This window comes from Callionymus lyra, chromosome 6 (genome assembly GCF_982586985.1).
Source record: "Callionymus lyra chromosome 6, fCalLyr1.hap1.1, whole genome shotgun sequence".
NCBI lineage: Eukaryota > Metazoa > Chordata > Actinopteri > Syngnathiformes > Callionymidae > Callionymus > Callionymus lyra.
The window spans coordinates 11,885,873-11,910,285 of NC_141823.1; the positions used below are offsets into that span (position 1 = coordinate 11,885,873).

Below are 24,413 nucleotides of genomic sequence, written 5' to 3' on the forward strand. Positions count from 1 at the left end.
TTTATTCATCCCCAGAGGGGAAACACACTTTCAGACCTTTGCACACAGATGGCCTCTGCTGTTAACTTTTAACCATTATAAATGATTCTAAGAGGAGATAATTATGATAGCAGGCATGTATGATGTCACGTGCTCGCTCGTGGGTCGTATGTTTTATATTCACATGTCAAATGTGGGCGGAGACTGAGGTCATAATGTGTCCAGGTAGAAAATGTAATTCAGTGGATTATAAAAGGGTAATGAAGACGACTAACCGCTTGACAGGCTCAGAGCAGAGAGACATATTTTCCTTGTTGTGCAAATAGATTTAATTTCCATAAAGCTTTTAACAACCATAATGATTTGGCCCGAGTCAATAATTAATAAAAATGTGAATTTCATTAGGTTGTTTTTTAATTGGATATGTTGTATTACATGAGCAGCGCAACAAGGTTAGAAGTGAACAATTGTGAGTCCGTGGACATCAACAAATGGTGTTTACACAAACATAACCTTCTTGCTTTGTGAAGGCTCTCTGCTTGTTAGGAGCAGGAGGTCAAGGTGTTCTTGACATGAAGCGAGTGCAAAGGTCTAAAATGACAAATCACTGTCCGCTTGGTGTCAGACAAGCGGCTTCAAAAAAAAACAAACTAGTTTGACCACTATAAAACAGGTAGAACACAAAAATAAACCGTCTTTGTAGAAATGCAACATTTTTGTCCATAATTAAGTATTAAAATAAATAATAAGATTGATCCATTCCCAAATTAATGACTTCTGATGATGAAAATAAAAATGTTGTTGTGGCAAAACATGAACATTTTGCTACAAATGTATAGATAAAGATGCATTTGCAAAACATCTGCTTCTCTTGCTGGTAGAAAAAAAGTTGTCATTGGAACGTAGACGCCGTTAACCACCAATAGGCATGTTGGCTCTTGAACTGGGACTTTGGTCAGCTGAGGAATGTTAACACCATGTTGCTTTTTTGTCGACTTAAAGAGGGAATACTGGTGTTTTGGGACCACTCCTTATGATCACTCACCTCAGACCCTTAATCACGGCCAGAGTTCCACCCAGAAAATACTTTTTTTCTCGGGGGCGGGGGGGGGAAAGGGGATTCCCACACTCATTGTTGATGACGGGGGACACCATTATTTGTGGAGACAATTGCTTTTTTTTATTGATTATCACTTCAGGGTCTTTTAAACGTTGATTGTTAAACCAGGGTGATGCAAGTTGACAAAAGTAGTACTTCGTATATACATTTCTTTATTCTCTTCACACATTTGAATGGATGGTCGTGGTCACATGACTGTGTGGTTAAAAAAAATAAGAAAATAATCGTTAACTTTTATAAGAAGCAAATGATTCTATACAGTCACTCGTCATGTCAGCAGGTTTATGGGCCAGGCCGTGGTTAGTTAATCACATTATGGCCATACGTGACTTCCTGGCTCGCAACCAAATCAGGGATAAGAATAAGGTAAATGTCAAGTGAGCAGACGTAGGTTGTCATTGTGTGGGGGAGGTTAGAGGCTTCACACACATTTACATGACTCACACTTGAAGGTGTGTAGGCTCTTGATAACATGTTTTTTGGAGAGACTAAGTAGTAGAACTGGACGGTACTTCAGTAATGTGCGGCCGGGCATGAGGTCAACGGGAGTCAACCGTAAAATATCGGTCTCCGCTGCGTACTGGCAGTATTTTTAATGGTCATCAATCTACAACAAGTGGACATTCTTGGAATATCTAACCAGTTGCATTACAAAAAAAAAAAAACTCCTTCTTGAAGGTCGATGATTAGCTCGGGGCTAATTCTACGCAGCCATTATAGGAAGATGTCTGCAGTAGAGCAACCATTTTAGTGAGGCCAGGCATGCCGGAACAAGAAGGGTTAATGGCCGCTGCTCGGGGAGTGGGGGATGGATGGCATTGATTGCTCAGGATGTTGACAGCACTTCTCCAATTTGATAGTCGAGCCGTTATTAGATGAAGAGGCTTGTCCTTAATAAAAGCGTCTCGTGGTTGGTCTTCACACTTTCGAGTTGAATCTGGCCTCAGCGGGGAAGACGGTTTAAAGAAATGTTTTATATGTGGTAACAAAAGTCAGATGGCTTTACTTTTGTATTCTAGTTACTGGCGTACAAACAACAAAAAAGTCACCGACTGACATGAAGTGACACGTGAGTGTGATTAGCCCAAAAAAAAAGCCTGATCCCTAAACCCCCTTATATCTACTACATGTTACTGTCACGGTCCTGCTCCCCTATTACTTCCTACCGCTGGTCCCGTGGGCCACACAGCCATTGAACAGGAGGCCCCGATCAATAGCCCTGGATGTGCAAACACTGAGCGGCTCCGAACACCCCCCCCACACACCCCCCGGACTCAATCGCACAGCACACGTCAATACTCATCATCCTCAGTCATACAGAGCAACGCCAGGAAAAGTGAGATGAGGGGCAGGATCATGGTTACCAGGGTGACCTGAACCCGTCACCCGACGACAAGACACATTAAGGTACGCGCCGTTTGACATCATGAAGAAAGTCAAGCACTTATCGGGGATCAACTAATGGGTCCTGATTCCGATGTCACCCAAGTCGTTTCAAAAATATACTGTAGTTGACATCGCTATGAGTCGAGGAGCTACGAGTGAGTCCGTGTGAGATCACCAGGATAGACATCAACGCTCCAATGGTGATTTTCCACAACACAGTTCCACCCCTTTTCAACTCGGTTATGTCGTTTTCCACGGGCCCCTCTGACATCTATCCACCCATCTATAACACAGCACTGAAAAACTTGGAGGCAATAGCCTAGTAACCAGACACAAAAAAGGTATCTACCCCTTCTATGGACCACGGAAGCATTTTGACCGACATAATGAACTCCTTATAGGATAGTTTTTTATCTTGTGCTCCTGACTGATAGTGATGTCACTCTCTAACCAATCGGTGGCCGGCAGTAGATCGACGTCACTTTTTTTTAGTACTAGCAACCATATCTGCTTCGAAGTACAATGCTAGGGCTAGGACAGAATATCTCAAAAGCTCTTGTACACATCATGTCATAGGCTGTCAACGGTTGCAAGATGGCCGCCGTAGGAGATGAGGCACTCGGCACAGTATTTAAGATATGCTAAATACTAGTGTAACGTTTTTTACATGGTAGTTGTATGACACGTTTTTAAAGAGTTCACTGAAACTGTATTTCAATGCGAGGCAAATTGTTCAGTTTTCAGAGTTTCTTTCCCACTTAAAAAAAACGAATTCATTCTTATAGACGCCACTTGCACTTGTTGGATTCATGATGACACTGAAGTATATCAGTGTAATCATTCTATATTCATGATGAATATAGAATGATTACAATTAGATGTTGAAACGTTGAAGTTTTTATTGAAATGTCGTTGTTAAGCATTGCATTTTTTTTAAGAATAATTGAAGACAATTATTTCAATAAAGAAATGATGAAGTTGTTTTTATTGAATAATTCGATTTTTATTTAATTCGTAACATTTTAAATGCAATATAAAAATGTTGGAATAATAGTGTTATCAGATGATACCAAAACAGTACCGAGCTACTTGGACTCTTAGTCAATCGTGGCAGCCATTTCTATATTGAATTAAAAGAAATGGCATTTAAGCATGTAATATTCATCCCTCATTCATTCTTAGTTTTTCTCTACGTCATAATCTAGTTGAGGAGAAAGCGTGAGAGCCTTAAATGCCTCAAACCTTTATGTAACTGAGAACACAGGCGCTGTATTCAAAGTAGGAGTGGCACATGTGCGCTCTTTACTGTGGCTTGTTAACAGCGAGTTCCAGAAAATAGCACAACTTATCCCCAACGTCAGTATTTGTTTACAAGTCGGTTTCCATGGGAGACCCTCCTTAAACTGCGGTTATAGACCGTCTTGGGCAGCACCTTAAAAAAAAAAAAAAAAAAAAAAAAAAGACAAAACCATCGCTATGGTAACTGTGCGAGCCGGAGAAGTGAAGGTGACATTCTGGTGGAGCAGGGAGAATAACAGTCGAGCCCCTCTCATCCCACAGGTACTCTTAACATCTCATTGCCCGATCTTTTTTAGCAAATTTCCTGCCTGTCAAAACAGCTCAACGGGGAAAATCTTTTAAACAGGCACAGCAGTGGTAATTTAATAACAATAAAGCCTCCGGCAAGAATCTGGATCAGAGCCAACCACATGATGAATAGCACAGAGCCCAAAAAAAAAAAGAGTCTGTACATGCAGACTAGTTACACTAAGGCTCGTGTTTTATACGACTTTAAATATGACCATTTGTGTTATGGGTTGACCCGCTGAGGTATGTAGCTCCTGCAGTTTGTGCAGGAATTAGAGAAGAGAATACGTGATTAAGGCAGATTACATAGAGTTTGCCTTCTGCCGCCGCTGAAGAAGACGTCTTCGGTCCATCTGCGACGCCTCCCTTTAGCGCTTCCCCGGAAAGCGAATCCGCTTCCTCTCAGCATGCCTGTAAAAACGAGCGTGGTGGGGGGGCGGCCATCTCTAATCCAAATCAAATAATCGGGGGCCTGATCCCTCTGCGGGACTCCGGGAATCATTTATAGCTACCACTGGATGTCAGGAGGGGTTGGTGGGCGAACGGTGGGGGCCTTCGGGGAGTCCGAGGCTGAGCGGATGGGGTCCCCCCCGATAGCTGCTCACTACTGTAAAAGATCTCATGCTGCTCCAGCGGCAACAATGTCTGCTAATTATAAATGTGTGACGGGGAGGAAGGAAATCCCACTCGGGGAAATCTACAATTCGTTTTCTTCTTATTGCCAGACAAACAATGTTGTGAAAAGATAAGCGCCGAGGCAGGAACAAGGCACCTGAAGGAAAGAGCGCCGAGGTTTCTGGATTAAGTAGATTTCTGGATTTCGGAGGCGAACAGACAAAGTGGCGGGGACAAGGGGGCTAAACGTCCAGGGGCAGAGCATGTTCCTGCACGCTCTGGATTCAGTAGAGCTGCACTTCTAAACAGGCCACTGAAAAACAGGCCTCCAGGCGAGACCACCCCTCCCTCTATTAATCACTCCAATTACAAAGCTGGAAAAAAGAGAAACATGGCACTAAAAAGGCTGCGGGAAAGAATGGAAAAAACGGCAGATAAGACACACTCGGACGAGATGAAACCCGGCACGTCGTCCAAGAACAACGCTCGAATAAGAGAGGACGCTGTATTGTTCGCTGCTCGATATGAAGTTGTTTCCCGTCAAATGTGACGACCTCTGCTCCACTTCCCCTTTGAAGGGATGTTTAAATATTTAACACGAATAAAGGCCTTTTTTGGCTCGAGCACCAACACCTATAAACGCCTGTGAAGAAGGGCCGGAGCCGCATATGTATGTCCTGGGTAAACGTCTCGGCGACCGGCGAGTCTGGTTCGCCAAATAAACTGACGGCATTTGTTCACTTCTAGTCCTTTCACCAAGACACCACATTCCACAGCCAGAGGCCCCCATCCCCCATTACACTAGCAGGCCCCTTTTGCCTCACACAAATGCAACGTTTATAGGCTGGTGTGGCCAGAAATTCACACTCGTTGGTTCAAAGACCCTTTTCACAGGCAGAGCAAACATTTTAGTGAATCACATCTGTGCCCCCACATACAGTGCTTTAGAGTTAACCCCTTCCTGTCCGTTTCAGAAGCAAAGAGATTTGATTTTGTCAATCACACACAGTTGCACAAGGCCCCCGAGGTGCCCCCGCGCAGATCATTCGATTTAAAGCCATTTGTTGTGCTCGGTGTTGCAGACATTTACAGATAATTTAAATCCAGCCAAAGTCGAGCCGGTGGTTCTTAAGGTCGTCATCGTCTTTGTCGAGGAGGATAAATTGACGCATTCCGGGCCCTCGCCGATTGCAACTGGTTTCCTCGGCGAGGTAAAAGCATTTGGCTAAAAATACCTCGCATATCTCAGACAGCAAGTATCCACTTCACCATTGTGCTAATGGTGGCTGGGGACATCACACACACCTGATAGGCCTCAATAAACATTCACATAGTTTTGACAGCAGAAGAAAACTCCCATACACACCATTGCCAAACATCTTACCAAACAAATGAACAAAGTTTGCGTCCAACGCCAGGAGCGCTAAATAATAAGCATTGATATGAGCATTTTTGATGTAATCCTAATCGAGAAAATGACATATATGGCTTTTTTTTAATCAAAGATTACATTTCCAATATATCTATTACAGATAAAGAACACAGATGTAGATATCCAGTTTAGAGACTGATTTATATAAATATACAATCAATTCCTAAGTAAACTAAAAGAAAAACAATGTCCATTACCTTTCTCACATGTAAATGACGCATTCAATGACGTCGGGATTCATAGGATAATATAGTACTAAATGCTAACCACTTCATATATGAACTACTGAACACGGAAAATACATGTGCTCAATTGCAAATAGCAAAATTTGAGCCGACCAAAGTCAGCTACGAAAGGGAAATGTCCTTTTTGTGAATAAAAACATGCCGTTATTGTAATAATAAGTTTACATTGTGAGTTTGATTAGTTCACTTTTGTCTGCACTCGTTTATTCTTGTTTTAATGTTATTTAACATACATTTGTACACTTTTGAGTTTTGCATTGATTTTTATTTATTTTCATGTATAGGTTGTTGTGTTTTTTATTAGACATTTTGTTGAGATTTGTATAGGCTTGTGTCATCAACACTGACTTTTGTGAGTGAAAAATGTCGATCAGTTCACCCCTTAAATAGGTTCTTGACATTGCATAAGCTCGTACAGAAGGCGAGTCACATCCAATCTTATGAGCGGCAGCGTCGCTTCATCAGAGTACTCAGTGTTGTGACCATCTCACTGAACTCCTGGTATCAAATGTTCAAACCATAAGCACAATTCACAGCTTTCCACGGACTCTAATCGATAGGAAGCGATTCCGCTGCACAGAGTCGGAGATATCTGTTTCCTCTCAGCCAGCATTAAGTGTGCAGGGGTATTCCACCTCTGACAGGCCACTGGCCCCCCAGGGATCTGATCTGAGATGGTGTGGCTCGTCATGCATCTGGAATTCATCCGCAGGAGCCGACAAGCCACTCGGTCTCTACTGGACGCCGGAAAAACACTTTGAACCACCGGCTTGCAGATTTTAATGCTGGTGCGATCATCGGGGAAAAGGGGAGAAAATATCAACTCTTTTCTACTGACAACATGTCGGGAAATTTACAAGAGAGTTTTACAAAGTGATTCGTTCATTCAGGCCAACGGCGTCATCAATAATTTACACACTTACTTGAGCCTGAAACTCCAGCCAAATCTGGTTTCTAAACCCTCCCCCCCTTCAATGTATATGTATGTCTGTGTATTTATTTAAGCTACTATATTAAATGAGTGCAGCCCTGAGCACTGGGGTTGGAGTTAAAAGAGCAAGAGGGAATCAATAACAAAAGAATCAGGTTTGAAAGCACACATGGGCCTTTTTGTCGGGCTTCGCAAAATCTGTTTTAGGTAAAAATCTTATTTGGCAGGCAAATTGTGAAGCTTAGTCAAACAAGACATTTACATCGTTGACAGTCCAGAGGAGTAGTGGAACACTCTTGAGAGTGTACTTCTTATTAAAGAATTCTCTTTATCAAATATTGAGTCCAAATAAAGGCTTACGACGTGGCAACAATATGTACAAACCGGACTCACTATGATGTGTGCAAGACTGTTGGTACTGTGACAGATCATGTGTGACTAAATCATAATTACTGGCCACTTCCATAACGTCGCTAAGACTGTATACTTTCCTATAAGCTCTTTCTTATATCATGTGTTTAAAAAAAACATCATCAATCCTTCTTATGACTAAAAATCTGCTCCTCTTTCGGCGCCTTAAGTCCAGCTCTGTTTAAGTAATCACATTTATTTAGGGCAGGAGAACCTGAGAGCAGATGGTCGGCTAATCAAGGTTGGGGGTTTAAGGTCAAACGAACGACTTTATTTATCAGACCGTGGTTTACATCCTTGGGAGGTTTTCGTCAGAATTATCTTTATATTTAATCGTCTACTTAGAACGAGCAAACGACATAAAGGATGATCCTCACATATCAACGAAACGAGGGAACAGTTCAACCCGGAGTCAAAGTATTTCTTGTTAATAATTCAATTTTCCTGCCACTCTTTAATCATTTACCAGCTCAGCTTTTGAAATTATCGACCATCGTTGACATGCTCCGTCGTACCCTCAGCAATGTGATTGTCTATTAACCAGTTTAGCTGCAAGTAACCACCTTTGTAGTCCTTTCTTGTTGGTTTATTCAAATGCATTTATCTGCCAATCACAACCAGCCATTGTGCGTCCGGCTAAAACACCTCCGTACTCCTTTTATTTATTTTCAGCTACATTTGAAATTAGCGAGTCAAACAAAATGCGCATCTTGTATCAGTCAAAAGTTAATTTTAATATTGTTTACAGTAGAAATTTGATATCGATAATAACCATGCAAATGTCAATTTACATTTAACCGTACAGAACTTTACAATCGTTGCATTACAGCAGTTAAACTGTGCTCAACTATAAAGCAAATATTACAGAGAGGAGCACTAAATCACACGAGTCAAACTCAAAGCCCGGGGGCCAAATCTGGCACGCCCAATCATTTTAAGTGGCCCAACGGCCTGTTTGCTCAAAACACATTCACAGTAAATTGATATGAATGTTGGTGAGCTACAAAGATGTCAGGGTTTAAAAAGATAAGGAGAAATAAAAATAGTAAAACTGATTTAGTAGGAAAGTCTTTAATGTGTGTGTGTTAAAGAAGAAAGAACAATCCAAAAACAAACGACAATAGAAATAAAGACAACAAATATATTATCTTATTATCATAAATGTATAATAATATTCATATATTGTAGAATTGACCACATGACTCTTGAAAAAGTCATAGCTACTTTAATTTGTTTGGGAAAAGCTGCTGGAGACTACTGTATCCTCTCGTCCTCAGTCATCAGCGGGATCCCTTGTATTTAGCTGTGACGTAAGATGTAATGACTGCAGATTTTCAAATATAACACGCATGAGGAACTGCTGTGAATATTGATTTCAAAGCCAACATATACATATTGATAAGGTATTGTGAAAATACATTTCGGTGTATCAATATTTTCTTACACCCCTAGAGTACGATGTAATTGCATACTAGAGATCTAACGAAACAGTTTTTCCAGTTCTCGAGATTGAGATCATGTTCCAAATGTCAGAGTGGCCGGCGAGTCTTTCACAGTTTCACTTTTTCGACAGTTAAGAAAGATTGTGATTTTTCATCTTGATCAGCGTCAAACTAAGAGTGTAAAGATTTTAATTGTATTTAATAATAACAGGACCTTCCCTTCCATGTCGTACTATTTTAAGTTGAAGTTATAGTCGACTGTAAAACGTGGAGGTGACACACTTCTAACCGCCCTATTAAAAAATGATATCAACATAAGTGCGGGGCTGAAACTTACACCGCTCCAGTTAAATCATTACGGACATGAAACTGTTCTCGCTGTAGTTCACAGCTTCGCTCCACCTGCTAGAACTTTACTACACGCCGCAGCCAAGCATGTGACCGCTCTCACAACTTGAGTTTGACAACTTGGCAACAACCTGAACACATGCTACTTTAAACGGCGGTGGATTTGGCGTGCCGTGAAAGGGCTGGGGCTGAAAAGCAGACAGCAGTTGAAGAAAGGAAAGCTACTACTCAGTGTGGCGCGGAGCCAGATCCTCGTCTCTGAAGTGTTTACCCAAAGGACTTGACACAGTGGCCCAGTTAGCACCTGCAGGCCCCTGACACTAACCTGGAGCCCGGCCAAGACGGCAACCCAAACCACAGACGAGACACGACCGTCGCCGCTCGCTTGAAGGGAACCTCAAATTATTACTTTATTTGATGAAGATAAATAAATATTGGCCTCAAGTAACCATCTACTTTATTTCAAATGACAGTTGTCAAAGTGAGCTTTACATGATTTGTTTTTAAACTTTTTTAATCAATTACTTCCTTTAATAGTTATAGTTGTGAACTAAAACTGTTTATCTATAAAAGTAGTTAATTTATTATGAAGTCAAATGTTATTCTTGTGTATTCTGTAGCTTAAAAAATATGCTGTGATTACTAAATAAATAAACAATTTTAACTTAAATTCAAATCACAAACTTCAGTTAACTAGCTTTAACCCTGTCAAATATAACATTGTTGTCCAATGACCTTTGACTTTGATATTTTATTCTGTTAATATAAATATATTTACAACTTCATCGTCACTACAAGGTCACGTAAAACAATGTTTGTGAAGGTCACGCTGATTGGAGCAGCCCATCCACAAGTAAGATGATGAACCAATGGGCTGCTTTCTTTGAAATAAACACCTGTTGAGTCTTAACACTTAAAAAAATGTCATTAAATCAACCAGCTGTCAATTAAAACAGCTGATTTTCTGTTTGGAAGAGGACTGGATCAAACGTATGAATTGTATTTCTGGAGGTACATCAAGATACATTGTACATGTAAAAAATAAGTCTCAATATATTTATAAAATCAATATTTGTTTTTCATTTTTAAAGATCATTTCGACTTAGAAAAAGCGCACATGATGAGAATCTGTAACACTGATCCAGAATAATTCCACACTAGCATCTAATTTTCTAGTGCATCCACCATCTGTTGTGTTAGGTTAGGTAGAAAATAGTTTTTTTCCAATTAGCCACAGCAATACAGCAATTATTCATAAAAATAAAATAAGAAGAAGAACAAAGAGAAAGAAAGAGAAAGAACAAGATGATACAATCTAAGTCTAAAGATAAAGAACAGCGTGATGAAGTGTTGATGCTCGACTCATTCTTGAACATGCATCAGCTCATCTCAAGACGAATCAATGGCGTACAATGATCAGACGAGAAGCTAGAAAGGCTCGGAGAGAATGTGGAGGTCAGGCATGTGAATATATGCTCCACGTACGAGGGTAAATGCTACAAGGACAATACAACCTTCCATTCTGTGCCAAGGGTCGGCGGAGCAGATACGCCAGTACACATGTGAAGCACATACATCTTTATAAATAGTCCGCCTATATAAAACTAAAAGCGACTCGGACTGTGATACGGCCTTGGCTCCATTTCCTCACAGCTGCCAGGCTCTTGGATGTCTTTGTTTCATTTCAGTGTTTGCCTTTATTAAAGGGCAGGTGTTGAGATATGTGGAGGAGTGGCTGCGAATAGAACCGGCCAGGCTGCGGGGGGGCGGGCGGGCGGGGGGGTTGTGGTTTCACTAGCACCTGATCAAATGACAGGGGACTTCAGTGGCTCGGTTTCCATTAGAAGCATGAAGTCAACCCTCAAGGGTCCATTTGAGAAGGAAAAAGTGCGACAACTAATGGACGCAAATCATTTGCATTCAAATGTGCAAACTTTTTGGACTCTCGACGGAATGGAGGAGCCGCGCAGGGGCCCCCCCGACTGCTGATGCTTACATTTGCATGATGTTGCAAGAGCGGCTGAATCGGTTGTAGGAACGACCATTCACATGTGAAGGGCTTGAACGCTTCGTAAGACAGAGGTGCATGTTGACGGCACAATCAATATGGTGGACAAAAAACGACAAAAACTCTCTACTATAATAATATAAATACATAATTAACCTGATTTATTGATAGTAAATAGAGATGTCAGTTTTTTAATTCAACCAGGTCAGGGATATTCAAAAATATTTTGGAACTCTGAGTGAATATAGAAGACGAAGAAAACATTATTTTTAAAGATGACTTCTTATCAACCATCCCGTGCTTTAAAACGTAAATAATTAAGAAATAAAAAGATTGTCTACAGCTGAAAGAAGTCTGAAACTTCAGTTGTTGAATTATCAGTGGAGGAACCTCAAAGATTTATACAAAAACTAGAGCAAGAGCATGTTAAAATCTTTTAAAACAATAATTATTATTTTTCAATTCTAGTCAACTATTTACATAAACTTGACAAAAAATAAGAACTACTTAATTGTCAATATTTGATGATCAAATTAAATTTTCAAATATTTTTTATAGCAAATATCTTAATATTAACACAATAAAAATAACTTTTAATCTTGTAAAATGAATGTTATTAAAGTTAAAACAAACTCAACTGAGAAAAATGATTGGATCATATATAGTGATGAGAAGAAAGATAACATCTTGACATTTTCCATACATCAGTAAAAAACAACATATTTTTCTAGGCTACTTTCTAAACGCTTCATATGAAATCACCCAGCAGAAACAAAGGAGATCCGTCATCTATAGGGAGCTGAAGCAAATACAACGCTGGCTGTTTCACCAGCACAACGTACACAACCTCCACAATGCAAATGACTAAAAGCATACAGACAATGAACGCACAAAAGGAAACACGCCTTTTAACCTGGTAACAGCTGCAATTCTCTCTATAGGAGGTTTGCATGTCGCCAACAGAAAGAGATCGGATGAGAGTAAAGACGGTAAAAACTAATGTGATAAAACTAAAATAAAGGTGAACAATAGGGGAGTGGATATATCAAGTTGTTATATTTATTATTGATTGTAAACAGAAACAATGGATGACGAACAAGGATTGGTCGATGGTTCAATCGCAGGGGTCAAGGCCCCCTGATCCAAAAGTCCATTTGTAAAGAGCAGACAAGCTACAGTAGCTGTTTTTCTAGCCGACCGTCAAGTGTCAGAGTTCAATGGACTGGACAAGCCGCGAGAAGCGCCCGCTTGTCTGCCATTAGCAGATGTGTCCTTTGGGACTCAGACAAATAAAAGTGTCTCTGCCTGCACCGGCGGGTCCTCCCATCCAGCTCCTCCTATTCAGAGCCTTTTTTTTTCCTTTTACTGCCGCCGTGACACTAGAGTGCAGTGAATTGAAAGATCGCCAATCAGGCGCAGACTATGACACGCACCCACCCATCCCCTTCGCTTCCCCCCCGTCTCTTGTTGGGAGCCCCCGGTGGGAATGTTCACTGTTTGAAGAGTTAACTCTTTAATTCCGTCTGGAATGTTTCCTCTGGGTGGGGCAGCGCCGTGTGCTGAGCCAGACCACTAGCCCCGTTCCTGCTTCCCCTGCATCTCCTCCCCCTTCATCTCCCTACTAAATTCAATACCTCTATTTTAGGGCAGCGGGGAATCTTCCACACTTGCATGTCAAGGGACAGGTCAGCACGAAAACGAGCCGGGCTCCTCCACCACCCGCCGCTCATTCAGATATATCTAAAACTGTCATTGACACGTGAAAGACTCGCCGGCCGCTCTGACATTTGGACCATGATCTCAATCCTGAGAACTGGAAAAAACTGTTACGTTAGATCTCTAGTACGCGATTACCTCGTACTCTAGGGGTGTAAGAAAGTATTGATACACCGAAATGTATTTTCACAATACCTTATCAATGTATAGATATGTATATGTTGGCTTTGAAATCAATGTTCACAGCAGTTGTTTCATTTTTGTGTTATAATTGAAAATCTGCAGTCATTACATCTTACGTCACAGCTAAATCCAAGAGATCCCGCTGATGACTGAGGACGAGAGGATACAGTCAACTCCAGCAGCTTTTAAAGCTGATGATTGAACATATTTTGGTATCAAAACAAATGAAAGTAGTTATGACTTCGTCAGGAGTCATGTGGTCAATTCTACAAATGTATTGCCGTTTACTACAGTAATATATCGTATCGTTGACTCTGTATCATGATGCGTATCGTATTGCCAGATTCCTTACAGATACACACCCTTATCATACACAAAAATAAATTTGGCTGTGCTTTCATAGGTTTACTCTGGTTTCCCCTCAAAGGCCAAAAACATACATCCGTGTTATGAAATAAATGGATATACTGTATATGAAAACAGGTGTAACCTTGAAATCAAATATTTATATTTGAAGCATCAAAATATTTACTATATTTTATATTTGCTCTCAACTCTCTGAGGCCACATTGGTTTGTATATATATCCCTAAAGTAAATTCATGACGCACAACAACACCAACAACACATGAAGATTAAAATGAGAGCCAGAAAAAGTAAAACTAATCCACTTTAGCATATGTGTTGTTGCTAATAGGGTGACGGGCTTAAAGGTAACAAGGTTAAGCATTTAGTGAGCGGCTTATTCATCTAAAATGTCATTCGTAATATCATTTGTATGGATTTCAAAATCAAACACCCAGGAAATCAAATCTCATTTGAAAACATTGAAGATAACACAAGAGTGTTCGAGGATGAGGAAGATTGTGTTCTTCATCGATTACGTTTTGTTTGAAAACTGTGACGGCTTCCGCTCTAAATCTTTCTTAGTGACACCTCTTTGTCGGGGGTTAAGACATCAGATGTGTTTGTTTGAAAACATTTTTTTTTCTTGGTTTTATCTACATTAAAAATGTGGATTTAAAAAAAAAACCTCCATAAAGCACTCAAGTACGTGACGTGATTTAGTTTACTTGGATTAGTTTTCCGCATCACTCCAACAACCATCCATTTGCGGGCCCGTTTGTGCAAACAGGGGTCACACAGTAATTGCATTACTTATTAAATCAGTCACAGGAAGTGCAGGAAACGGGCTGAGAACACAATCGTAACAGCCGCTCTTGACTCTACACACTGGAGTGACATTTCAGAAGCGGTTGAAAGGTGGAGCTTCTTTCAACACGAGAACAATGGAGGCCTACGCTCCTGCGTCATCAATACTTCTTCAAGAGTCAAACGGAATTTCAGAATTTTCCAGTCGGATTGACAGCTCGGGTCCATCGGTTCCATCATCATCATAAATGACCCCGAGAACGTGTTTCCAAAAGCGGGCGCACGATCCTTATCGATCTCCGAGCTGCAGCTGTGCAGTTCCCCACTTCCTGGCTGATACGTTGCTGGGGTGACGGATCAATTATGCAACAGAGCCGTCTCAACGGACCCGGCTACAGTGGCCGAGCGGCGGGAGGAATACGTTTGCGGCCCGGGGATCGGCCAATCAGAACAGACGCTGGAGCGCTTTGTGGCCAATGAGTCGTATCGAAAGCTACTCCCACAAACTCCAGTGGCAAACTTATAAGTGGAGATTGTTGTTCTGTGTTTGTGTTGGTTCACTCTGGGCACTCCGGTTTCCTCCCCCAGTACAAAAACATACAGGGGTTGATCGAGGACTCCAACTTGAACTTTTTTAAGTGTGTCCCCTGCCCTTCACCCCAAGTAGCTGGGATAGATTCCAGCAACCACAACAACAAATTCAGTAGTAGAAAATATCTTACGTTTTTCCACAATTTAGTATCATTATGAAGTCAGTAGGATCTCAATCTATTTTCATTTGATCATCTTGAAAAGTCAAATGACTTGTTTCAAAGTCAGTTGTTTAGCAAGACAGGGAAACACACTGGATAGGCAGTGATGAGGTCGAGCAGGAAGCAGACGACGACGCACAATCTGGACCAAATGGAAAATGATTACAGCTCCACTTAATTTAGGAAAACATCCGGGGATACGTGGCTCAGACCATCGCTGGGAGAAGCATGACTGCCTCTCATGACGCTCACTTTTAAAATAACAAGAAGCTAACTTGATGAAAGGCTACGTAAACTCACAGTATTCTTGTACACGTTTGTTTTGTATGAATCCCTCAAGTACACTTTGAATCAGAACATACATAAATAATGTTTTTTTCCATATTTAAAGCCTGAGTAGGATAAAGTACACTCGAGCCATCAACACACAACAGTTAGTAATAACTCAATGAAAGTATAATAATAATACAATAGTCAGGTTAACAAAAGCAACCAAAATTATTGAGACATAAACATTTGTCTTCATGGGCCACAAAAAAAGAAGAACTTCCTGTTTCACGGATTAGGGTTTTAGAAGTTGTGAACACGAGAGACTAACTTTGATCTTAAAGATGTGATTCTATCAACATCGGAAATGCAGAAAACGCAAAGAAGGCGATAAAAACTGTATTGAAAACTGAACTGAATATGTAATAAAAACACAGTCCAGAACTTGATACACCAAGTCACATGACCACCTGCGTTAACATGCAAACACACATGGACAGAGGAACTGACCCAAATGTATTAAATGGCTGACAAGAGCACTTTCATGAAAAGAAAGTTCCTTTCTTCCACCAGTCGCCCACCGTGTCGGTAAAAGGAGCGTCGCCAACATCATGGCGGGACATGTGACACGAGCAGTGTTCCGCAGGCGTGATTAAAACTCTATTAATCACCGAGGGATTATGAGGAGGAGCTGTGGGGTCTCGCGCCATATGCAAGTGTGTGTGTGTGTGCACGGGCTTGGGTGGCGGTGGATTACAGGGGTCATGTAGTCACGTCCCAGTGCGGGCCGGGCCCGGGCGCGGAGGCCGGCCTGCTGCCCGCCCCATGTGCAGTCTTTGTCCGTCTCCTTGTTCGACAATTATTTACTCGGCTGTTTAGGAGCAAGCGCAGGTCACTAGACATACATCACTGACACAAAAAGCACTGGCTGCTCGTGTCCATCCTCCCCCGTGTCCCGTCGCCGAGACCAAAGTCATTGTGATACAGAAACAAACATGGTTGACCTTTTCCAGTCGCACCATTGTGGAAGTATAGCAGAGCCACCGGAATATAGAATGGGTTGAATTGGTTAAAACCGTTTTATTGAAATGTTATTCTTATTTTATCATTAAAAAAAACTTTATTCACTATAATTAACCCTCATATCTTTAAATAAACGACACTCTTGATCATCACAACTATTGATGAAAACGCCCAGAATGCATAGATAATAGAGAATTGTAGTGAAATGATTTTTTCTCTTTCTACTGAACAAAGCCAGCATTGATCCAGATCCACTGCTGATCAAATTAACCAAACATGTTCGATAACGATCAGCTCGCGCCTTCAATAACTGCTACACAAAAATCAAACATAGCCTTCCTTTATTCATGCATTAGTTTCCTACCACCGATTCCCTTCGGGGGGTTTGGGGGGGTGGAGTATATCCCAGCTACTTCGGGTGAGAGGCGGGGGACACGACATGTCGCCAGTCGGTCGCAGGACACACAACCATTCACAAACAAAAAAGTCACACCCAGAGGAAGTTTTCAGTTCTCGATCCACCTCTGTATGTTTAGACTGTGGGAGGAAAGTAGAGTACCCGGAGTAAACCTACACAAACACTGGGAGAAAATATCCCTACAAGTGGTAACACAATAATAGCATAACTAGGGCGATTATTCTTTAGTCATTTGTGTCTTTTGCGGCCGAAAGACACAGTTAAAAACATCAAAATACCTCGATACAGCAATTGTTCCGAAAAGAAATAAAACAAGTTTAAATTTTAAGCCCGTTTTATAGCAGAAGTAAAAAAGCCAACGTGCTACACAGACAGGAAACACGTTCGAAAACATCACAAGAGCCTCCTGACTACTTTCATATCAAGATGGACATATATTTTTCAACCCTAAAAAGGAAAGGATATAAATCCCAACCGTTTAATTCAGGGAGTAGAAAATGAGGTAAAATCTGAATTTTCTCAGCACCTCGCACATGCTAATGATATATTTAACAACGTCGGGATTGCTATGGTGCGTTCAAGAACATAGGATATTTTATAACTGTAAGCGAAACACTCACTCTCCGAGACTCCTATGTTTGTCTCGGTGGTGCCTTTACCTTTTAAGTATATATTTTATCGGGTATTGTTTTAATAGTTTAAGCGCTTTGTGACTCTGGTCTAGAAAAGCGCGCTATAAATATTACTTACTTACTATAAAAACAAAACGGTGCAGTAATAACTGAAATAAACAAAAGACCAACTAGAAAACAAATGGCTTTATAACAATTGCAATTTGCTAAATATATGTAGATTTATGTGAAACATGCTGTTATTTCTGTGAGTTTGATGGTTCACTTATTTTAGTTCAAGTTATTCGTTTTATTTACCACTTTGAGTTCTGTATGGGTGGATGTCATTTATTGGTTGTCGTGTTTATTACGAGGCAATAACAATAAAACTGGAAAACAAGTTGAAGTGACCTCTTTGTGTGTTAAATTTCTAGGAGTAAAAAAAAAAGGAAATGGGCAACAAATCTGGACATAAGAAGTACTTTTCCGTCTCTGTTGCATCACAGCAGCGGAAATACACAGTCACTCTTCTGACTGTGTAGCGACTTCTCGATGGAATCAAGAGTAATCTGGCTGTTATAAAGAGAGGTCGGTATGTGCAGCATCTGCCAGACTCGTCTCTGGCCTCACAAAGACAATGACATCAAAAAAAAAAAAAAAGTGCCCCTCCTGCCTCCACTGTGCCCCCCCCCCCCTCTCCACAGCCGTGCAACCTGAAACTGCCTGAAGAGATGAGCCGTCATTAAATAGTGCAGAGCTGACATAATGACAGGAAAGATAAAAGAGAGGAAACAAAAAAAGAACAGACCAATTCTCGTCCCCACAATGCCTCCCCAACCCCCAGGCTGAGCCCGCCTTTCCTCATAAAAGACACCGGACTATAGACAGGGTGCCGGTCAGCTACATCCTGGCATCTGTGATCTCCAGCCAGGATACGCTATGAAAGTGACGAGAGCCTCCATGACTGCACACATGACCGGCCGCCATTATTTTCTGCCTTGTTAACACGACCCACTGAGACATGACCAGCCATTAGCTTTAGCGTCGAGCGCCGCTAAAAACATGTCAAATGAACAACGACGACGATGACAAATTATTTTAGTTATTTGATTGTGTTGCTTTCTGCTAGTTCTGAGTAGATCATGACGTCAAAGATCATGAATTTAAACATAAACTGCATACTGCTCACACAATGATCACGTAAATTATATGAACAGTTGTTTTGTTTTTTTTCTTGTTGTTTCTTTGATTACAAATGAAAATTGTTTGATTATAGTTGAAAATTGTTTGATTATAGTTGAAAATTGTTTGATTATAGTTGAAAATTGTTTGATTATAGTTGAAAATTGTTGGATTGTAGTTGAAAATTGTTTGATTATAGTTGAAAATTGTTGGATTGTAGTTGAAAATTGTTGGATTGTAGTTGAAAATTGTTTGATTCCAAATTAAAATTGTTTGATTATAGTTGAAAAGTGTTGGATAATAGTTGAAAATTGTTTGATTCCAAATGAAAATTGTTTGATTATAGTTGAAAATTGTTTGATTATAGTTGAAAATTGTTTGATTCCAAATGAAAATTGTTTGATTCCAAATGAAAATTGTTTGATTACAGTTGGAAATGGTTGGATTACAGTTAAAAGGCTGGATTGCAGTCGAATAGTGTTTGAATTACATTTATAAATTGTTGGATTTATAATTGAAAATTGTTTGATTATAGTTGAAAATTGTTTAATTACAGTTGCAGAGAATACAGATTCAATTGTTCATAGTTGAAAATGCTACGATCGTACGCGAGTGATGCATGTAAAACCAAAACATGTGTTTGATTAGAAATCTAAAGGTAAATACATTTCTTTTTTAAATAAACTGATGAAAAGAAGAAAATGATGATTTAAATAAACCAACATAAATAAATCATAATATATAACATCTATATATACACAAGCTCACATTTTCAACCCTTGTTGCTTTTTCTTGACCACAATAACTCATCAAGAACAGTCCTGAATATGTTGAAAAAGCGTTATTAACGCTGATCCTGCAGCTTGTCCTTGAGCTGGAAGAACCACTCTTGGCCCCGGAGACACTCCTGCATTCACTCACTTCAACACTTCGACGATCGGCCAACACTAATTTTAGAAAAAGTGGCATCCCAACTTCAAATAGATAGTAATAACGACACACGATAGGCCCCGGCACCTTCGGCACCAACGACGAGGCTCCGATGTGTCCTTCCGACACCATCCCCGCTTCTTTTTATATCCCCCCGCAGGACCCCCAGCTCTCCAGCGCCTGCCAAGATGCTGGAGCACATGGAGCTGGGCTCGCTTCCCAGTCGTCATTCCAGCGTCCTGTAACAGTGCTGAGGCAATATTTACCTCCGAGAGAAAGTGCACTTGGCACAAGGCCAGAGCTCCTGGTGGTGGTGGTGGGGGGGCGGGGGTGTAGCCCTCCGCTACTGTGTACTACACACAACCTTCCCACCCACCCAAAATACTCGTGCTGACCCGGACAACCACCCACAGCCTCGCAGCGGCGGACCTGCCCTGCCAGGCTTCGCTACCTGGACCCGAGCCAAACCAGAGGCCGAGAGACACACACACACTCCCTCCCTCTCTCTCTCGCACACACACACACACACACACACAAGACTAGAGAGTGTGAACACATTACACCCCGGCATGGACTTCTGCCAGGCCTCACTTAAGCGGATTTTCAGCCACAAAAGCGAAACGCGGGTCAACCCTCAACATTTGTCTTTTTACAAAGATGCTGCCGGAGAGGCTTGTGTCACACACACACGTGCACACACACACACACACGTACACACACTCCAGTGACGTCACCGTCTCAGAGGATCTGGAGTGAAAATATAAGTTCCCACGGAAAATACGTGAAGTGTCTGTGTTTTTTGTGCGTTTCTTTCTGCACGTTTGTGTTGTTGTTGAAATTAAAGAGGTGTAAGAAAATATTGATACACTTAAATATCTCAATTTTCAATTATGAAACAGCACTGTATCAATTTCTTATTTAAAATTTAAATGCAAATATTCACTTTATTTTGCTTGTAAATACTTAAATAGATCCCTTCTTTTGAATTGAGTATGCAGGAGTAAGCATGTAACTGCTTTGTGTTATACTATCCCAGTTTTCCTCAATTTAAATTATTTAAAGAAACCCGATATATACTTCTTTTTATTGTCCTAGTGATTGACTGTGGTGTTGTTAAATTTACAGACAACACGAGTGTTGACAAAGTCTACTTTCATTCTTATTTCTTATATATTCTTAAACCAAAAACGTCAGCTTTAAATACAGACGGAGTCCACTGTATCCTCTCGTCCTCAGTCATTGTCAGGATCTCGAATAATTCAGTTGTTTAGTTGCAATAAAAAAATGGTTGAACGCCATGAAAATTTGCATGTAAATTCTGAATAAAAAATGTTTTAATCGATACAGTGCTCGTGTACATCTATAGTGTATCTTTATATAAAATATTGCGAAAATTAAGTGTATCGTGATATGCATTGCATTGTTATATATATCTTGCAAATACACACCCCTTGTGTGAAAGTAAATCCAACTACTATGAAGTCAAAAGTATTTGATTTTTTTTTTTAATACTGGTGACTGTAATAAAGCACTAGTTATCTGTACAGGAACGAGATAGTCGTGAACCATGTGACCAGCTGAGCCTCTTGTGAAAACTGACGAGGAAAACTTACTTGTCTAAAGTGGTCGTCGAAGCCCCAGTCCGCCTGACCGTTAGGACTCGCCGCCGACTGCGGTCCCGCCGGCGACAGCCCCTCGTCGGGCTCCTGCTTGACCCTGATGGGAGGGGACGGGGCCCTCTGCGGCGCCGAGGCGGCGTAGCTGGCGTACGGCCGCGGCTGGATGCGAGAGGCGCTCTGCTGCAGCGCCAGGGTCTGTTTGCGGAGGAACTCCAGACCGCTGGCGCCGCCGCCGCCACCGCCGCCGCCTTCCTCCTCGTCGCTGCGCTCGTCTCCGTCCATCATCTCGGCGTCGTCGTCCTCGTCGTCCTCGCCCGAGTCCCGACCCCGGTCCTCGTCGTCTTCCCGTTCAGAGTCCACGCTGCTCTGGTTGGAGACGCGAGGGGGGGGCAGCATGCCGCCGGGGACCCCGGCCAGGCTCTTGCCCATGAAGGTGGCGCCCGAGGCTCGGGCCGCGGCCAGGATGGCCTGCTGGGCGGCGACCTGCTGGGCGTACATGATGTGCGCCTCTCGCAGCTTCCTCTCTTTGCGCTCCATTTCCAGGCGGGCTTGTTGCTGGCGCTGGAGCTGCTCCATCACTGCCTCCAGCTTCATTCCTCCCGTGGAGGTGCTCTGAGGAAAGGCCACGCCAGGCTCCTGAGACATGTTGGGCTGAGAGGCCAGAGGAGGACACGTCATGTGAGGCTTTTTCAGGACAACTTGGAAGTCACTTCACATATTATTCACACGTGATGGAAAGTAGGTTAGCAAGCATTTATTTCTTGATGAATACAACTTTCATGTGTCATTATAACTCGTAGTATTATGTCACACTGAATCTAATTCAACTATTTAAATATAAATATTAAAAATAAATGTGCATCACGCTTCTTAAAGTAAAGGTCATACATATAATATGTCAATACAGTCACAATACAGAAATATAATCACGTATTATCTTGATTCTACAGTTTTTAATACCAAAGAGGAAATAAACAAAAACACACTTTGACTGAGTGGAGATAAAGAAAATGACATTCATTTAATAAAAAAAAATAATGAATAATAATTCTGCTTTAACAACTACTCAATTTCTTTTTTTTTTCTTTTTTTTCTTAATTGTTTTATCATGAAATAAATGTCAATTTTCTGGCTCACTACGATTTATTTATCTTAAGATTAAAAACAGTATCAAGTAAACAAAAGTAATATTTGATTTGAGTTATATTTGTTATTGTTTTATGTGTGTTTATGTTTCTCAAATCACACATATATAGTATGTATAGTACTATAGTATATATATGTATAGTTTCAGGCATGTGTAATAAATACATAACAACCTTTTTTTTCCTCATAACGAAACTATAATCTGAGCTAAACAATATTGTTCAATCTTTTTTTTTTTTTTTAAAAACACGTTTTATTAATCGATGACATTGATCAATATTTATCTTAAACAATAATCTAACACACAATGTAACAAAACTCAATATGAAACTGAAGAGGGAAAAAAAACGATAGATTTTTTTTTTTTGTTCCACTAATGTAAACATTTTAATCACTAGTTCTATGACGTGGGTGAGTTAACTAGTTAGTTGGCGATTTATGCTCACATTTTAGTGTTAATAATAATGTTTAGGTTAATAGAAACTAGTCAATAGTTTAGTAACAGAGACGAACATACATCGTGACTTCCGTGTATTTCATTATTAACTTGAAATTAACTTTTTTTTTTAGATTTTGGTGAAAGTTTTGATTTTTTTTTTTTTTTACAGTAAATCATCTTTATAAGAAGAATATTAAAAAGATAAATGGATTTTTTAATCCGAGTTGTTCAACAGGATCAGTCGCGATGACTTAGTGAACGAGTCGTGGAAACAGATCACAGTAAGAACCGTTTAACTGACGCTATCAACACAGTGTTTAGTGGAAAAATACATCAAATGAAACAGTAAATAACTTGTGACAATGTCGGTGAAAATGCCAAATAAAAATGCAAAAACATTCTTACCGCGTCCAAATAGGAAAACTGAATCCAACCGAAGCAGTGAAAAAGAAGTCAATGTTTCAAAAGGTTATTTTGGAAGAAGAAGAAAAAAACCTTAAAAATATGTGAGATTCTCCACTTCTGAGGATCTAACGTGAAGCTAACGGCTCACGAGCAGCACACGGACACGCTAGAGAAGTTGTGAGGAGGTTCGAGGAGGTAGTTTGAGGAGCAGGACTCACCATTTGTGGCTTGTTGCCTCCAGAGTTGTCCACCATCCCTCCTGCTGCTCCGACACTTGTAAACACACGCGCGGCGGAAGAGACTTTTCACACACAGACCGGACACTCCAACGCTTCCGCCAGCACAATCACGCACTATATTCACTCTTTTTTTTTGTACCAGCCCAAAAGTTCCCGTCTTCCCCCGGTGGGTTTTCTTGCTTTTTTTTTCTTTAATAAAGCCGGGCACCGAGTGAAAAATGCCCTGATCTCATATCTCAGCAAGGTAACTCCCCTTTGTCGCTTTTTTTTTTTTTTTTTCCTCCCTTCATTGACACCCCCACATGGCGGACGGCGGAGGGAGACACGCCCAGGAGCTGCAACAAGTCCGCGCTGACGCGAGTCAACTCTGGCTCTGTTTTAAATAAATATATATTTATAAATCTTTCTATTCATTGTGGCATTGAATTTATTAGTCTTTCAAAAATATTTATTATCTTTCTTTTTGACAAAAACTAATTTAAGGTTAGATATTTATCGCATTTATATTTACACACTTTCAAACGTTATTTATATTGAACATTTGACATTAAATGAATGATTAAATCAACTTAATAAGTAATAGGTCATTAAATTGAATGTTTTTGATTGTTAAGTGAAAGCAAGTTCTTTATAAACACGGAATCACCAAATTGATCGTTTCTAAATAATCTTATTGATATTTTCGATTAGATATATACTTATATATATTTACTTTATACATACTTTGATTCCTTTGGGAAATGAGTGTGGAATAATGTAAACCAGCTTTGTAACGTTCCAAAATAAATAAGAAACGGATTTTAAACTTTTAAATTCATTTTGAATTCA

At 40.6% G+C, this 24,413-nt stretch overlaps 1 protein-coding gene across 8 annotated transcripts in view; it reads right to left on the minus strand.

Moving 5' to 3' along the window:
- The window catches only part of LOC148076371 (AT-rich interactive domain-containing protein 3B), a 56,778-nt gene extending 32,749 nt beyond the window's left edge, over positions 1-24,029 (minus strand). For 5 of the 8 annotated variants that reach the window (XR_015711451.1, XR_015711449.1, XR_015711450.1 and 2 more), the window contains exons 1-2: positions 23,565-24,029; positions 21,351-22,007 (exon numbers count right to left, since the gene is read on the minus strand). Coding sequence is in view for 5 of the 8 variants with exons in the window: in XM_087793615.1 (XP_087649741.1) it covers positions 21,351-22,007; positions 23,565-23,600 (693 nt within the window). In the remaining 3 variants the exon portion in view is untranslated. The other 3 variants (XM_087793614.1, XM_087793613.1, XM_087793617.1) reach the window with 2 other exon arrangements.
- Positions 24,030-24,413: the final 384 nt, after the last annotated feature.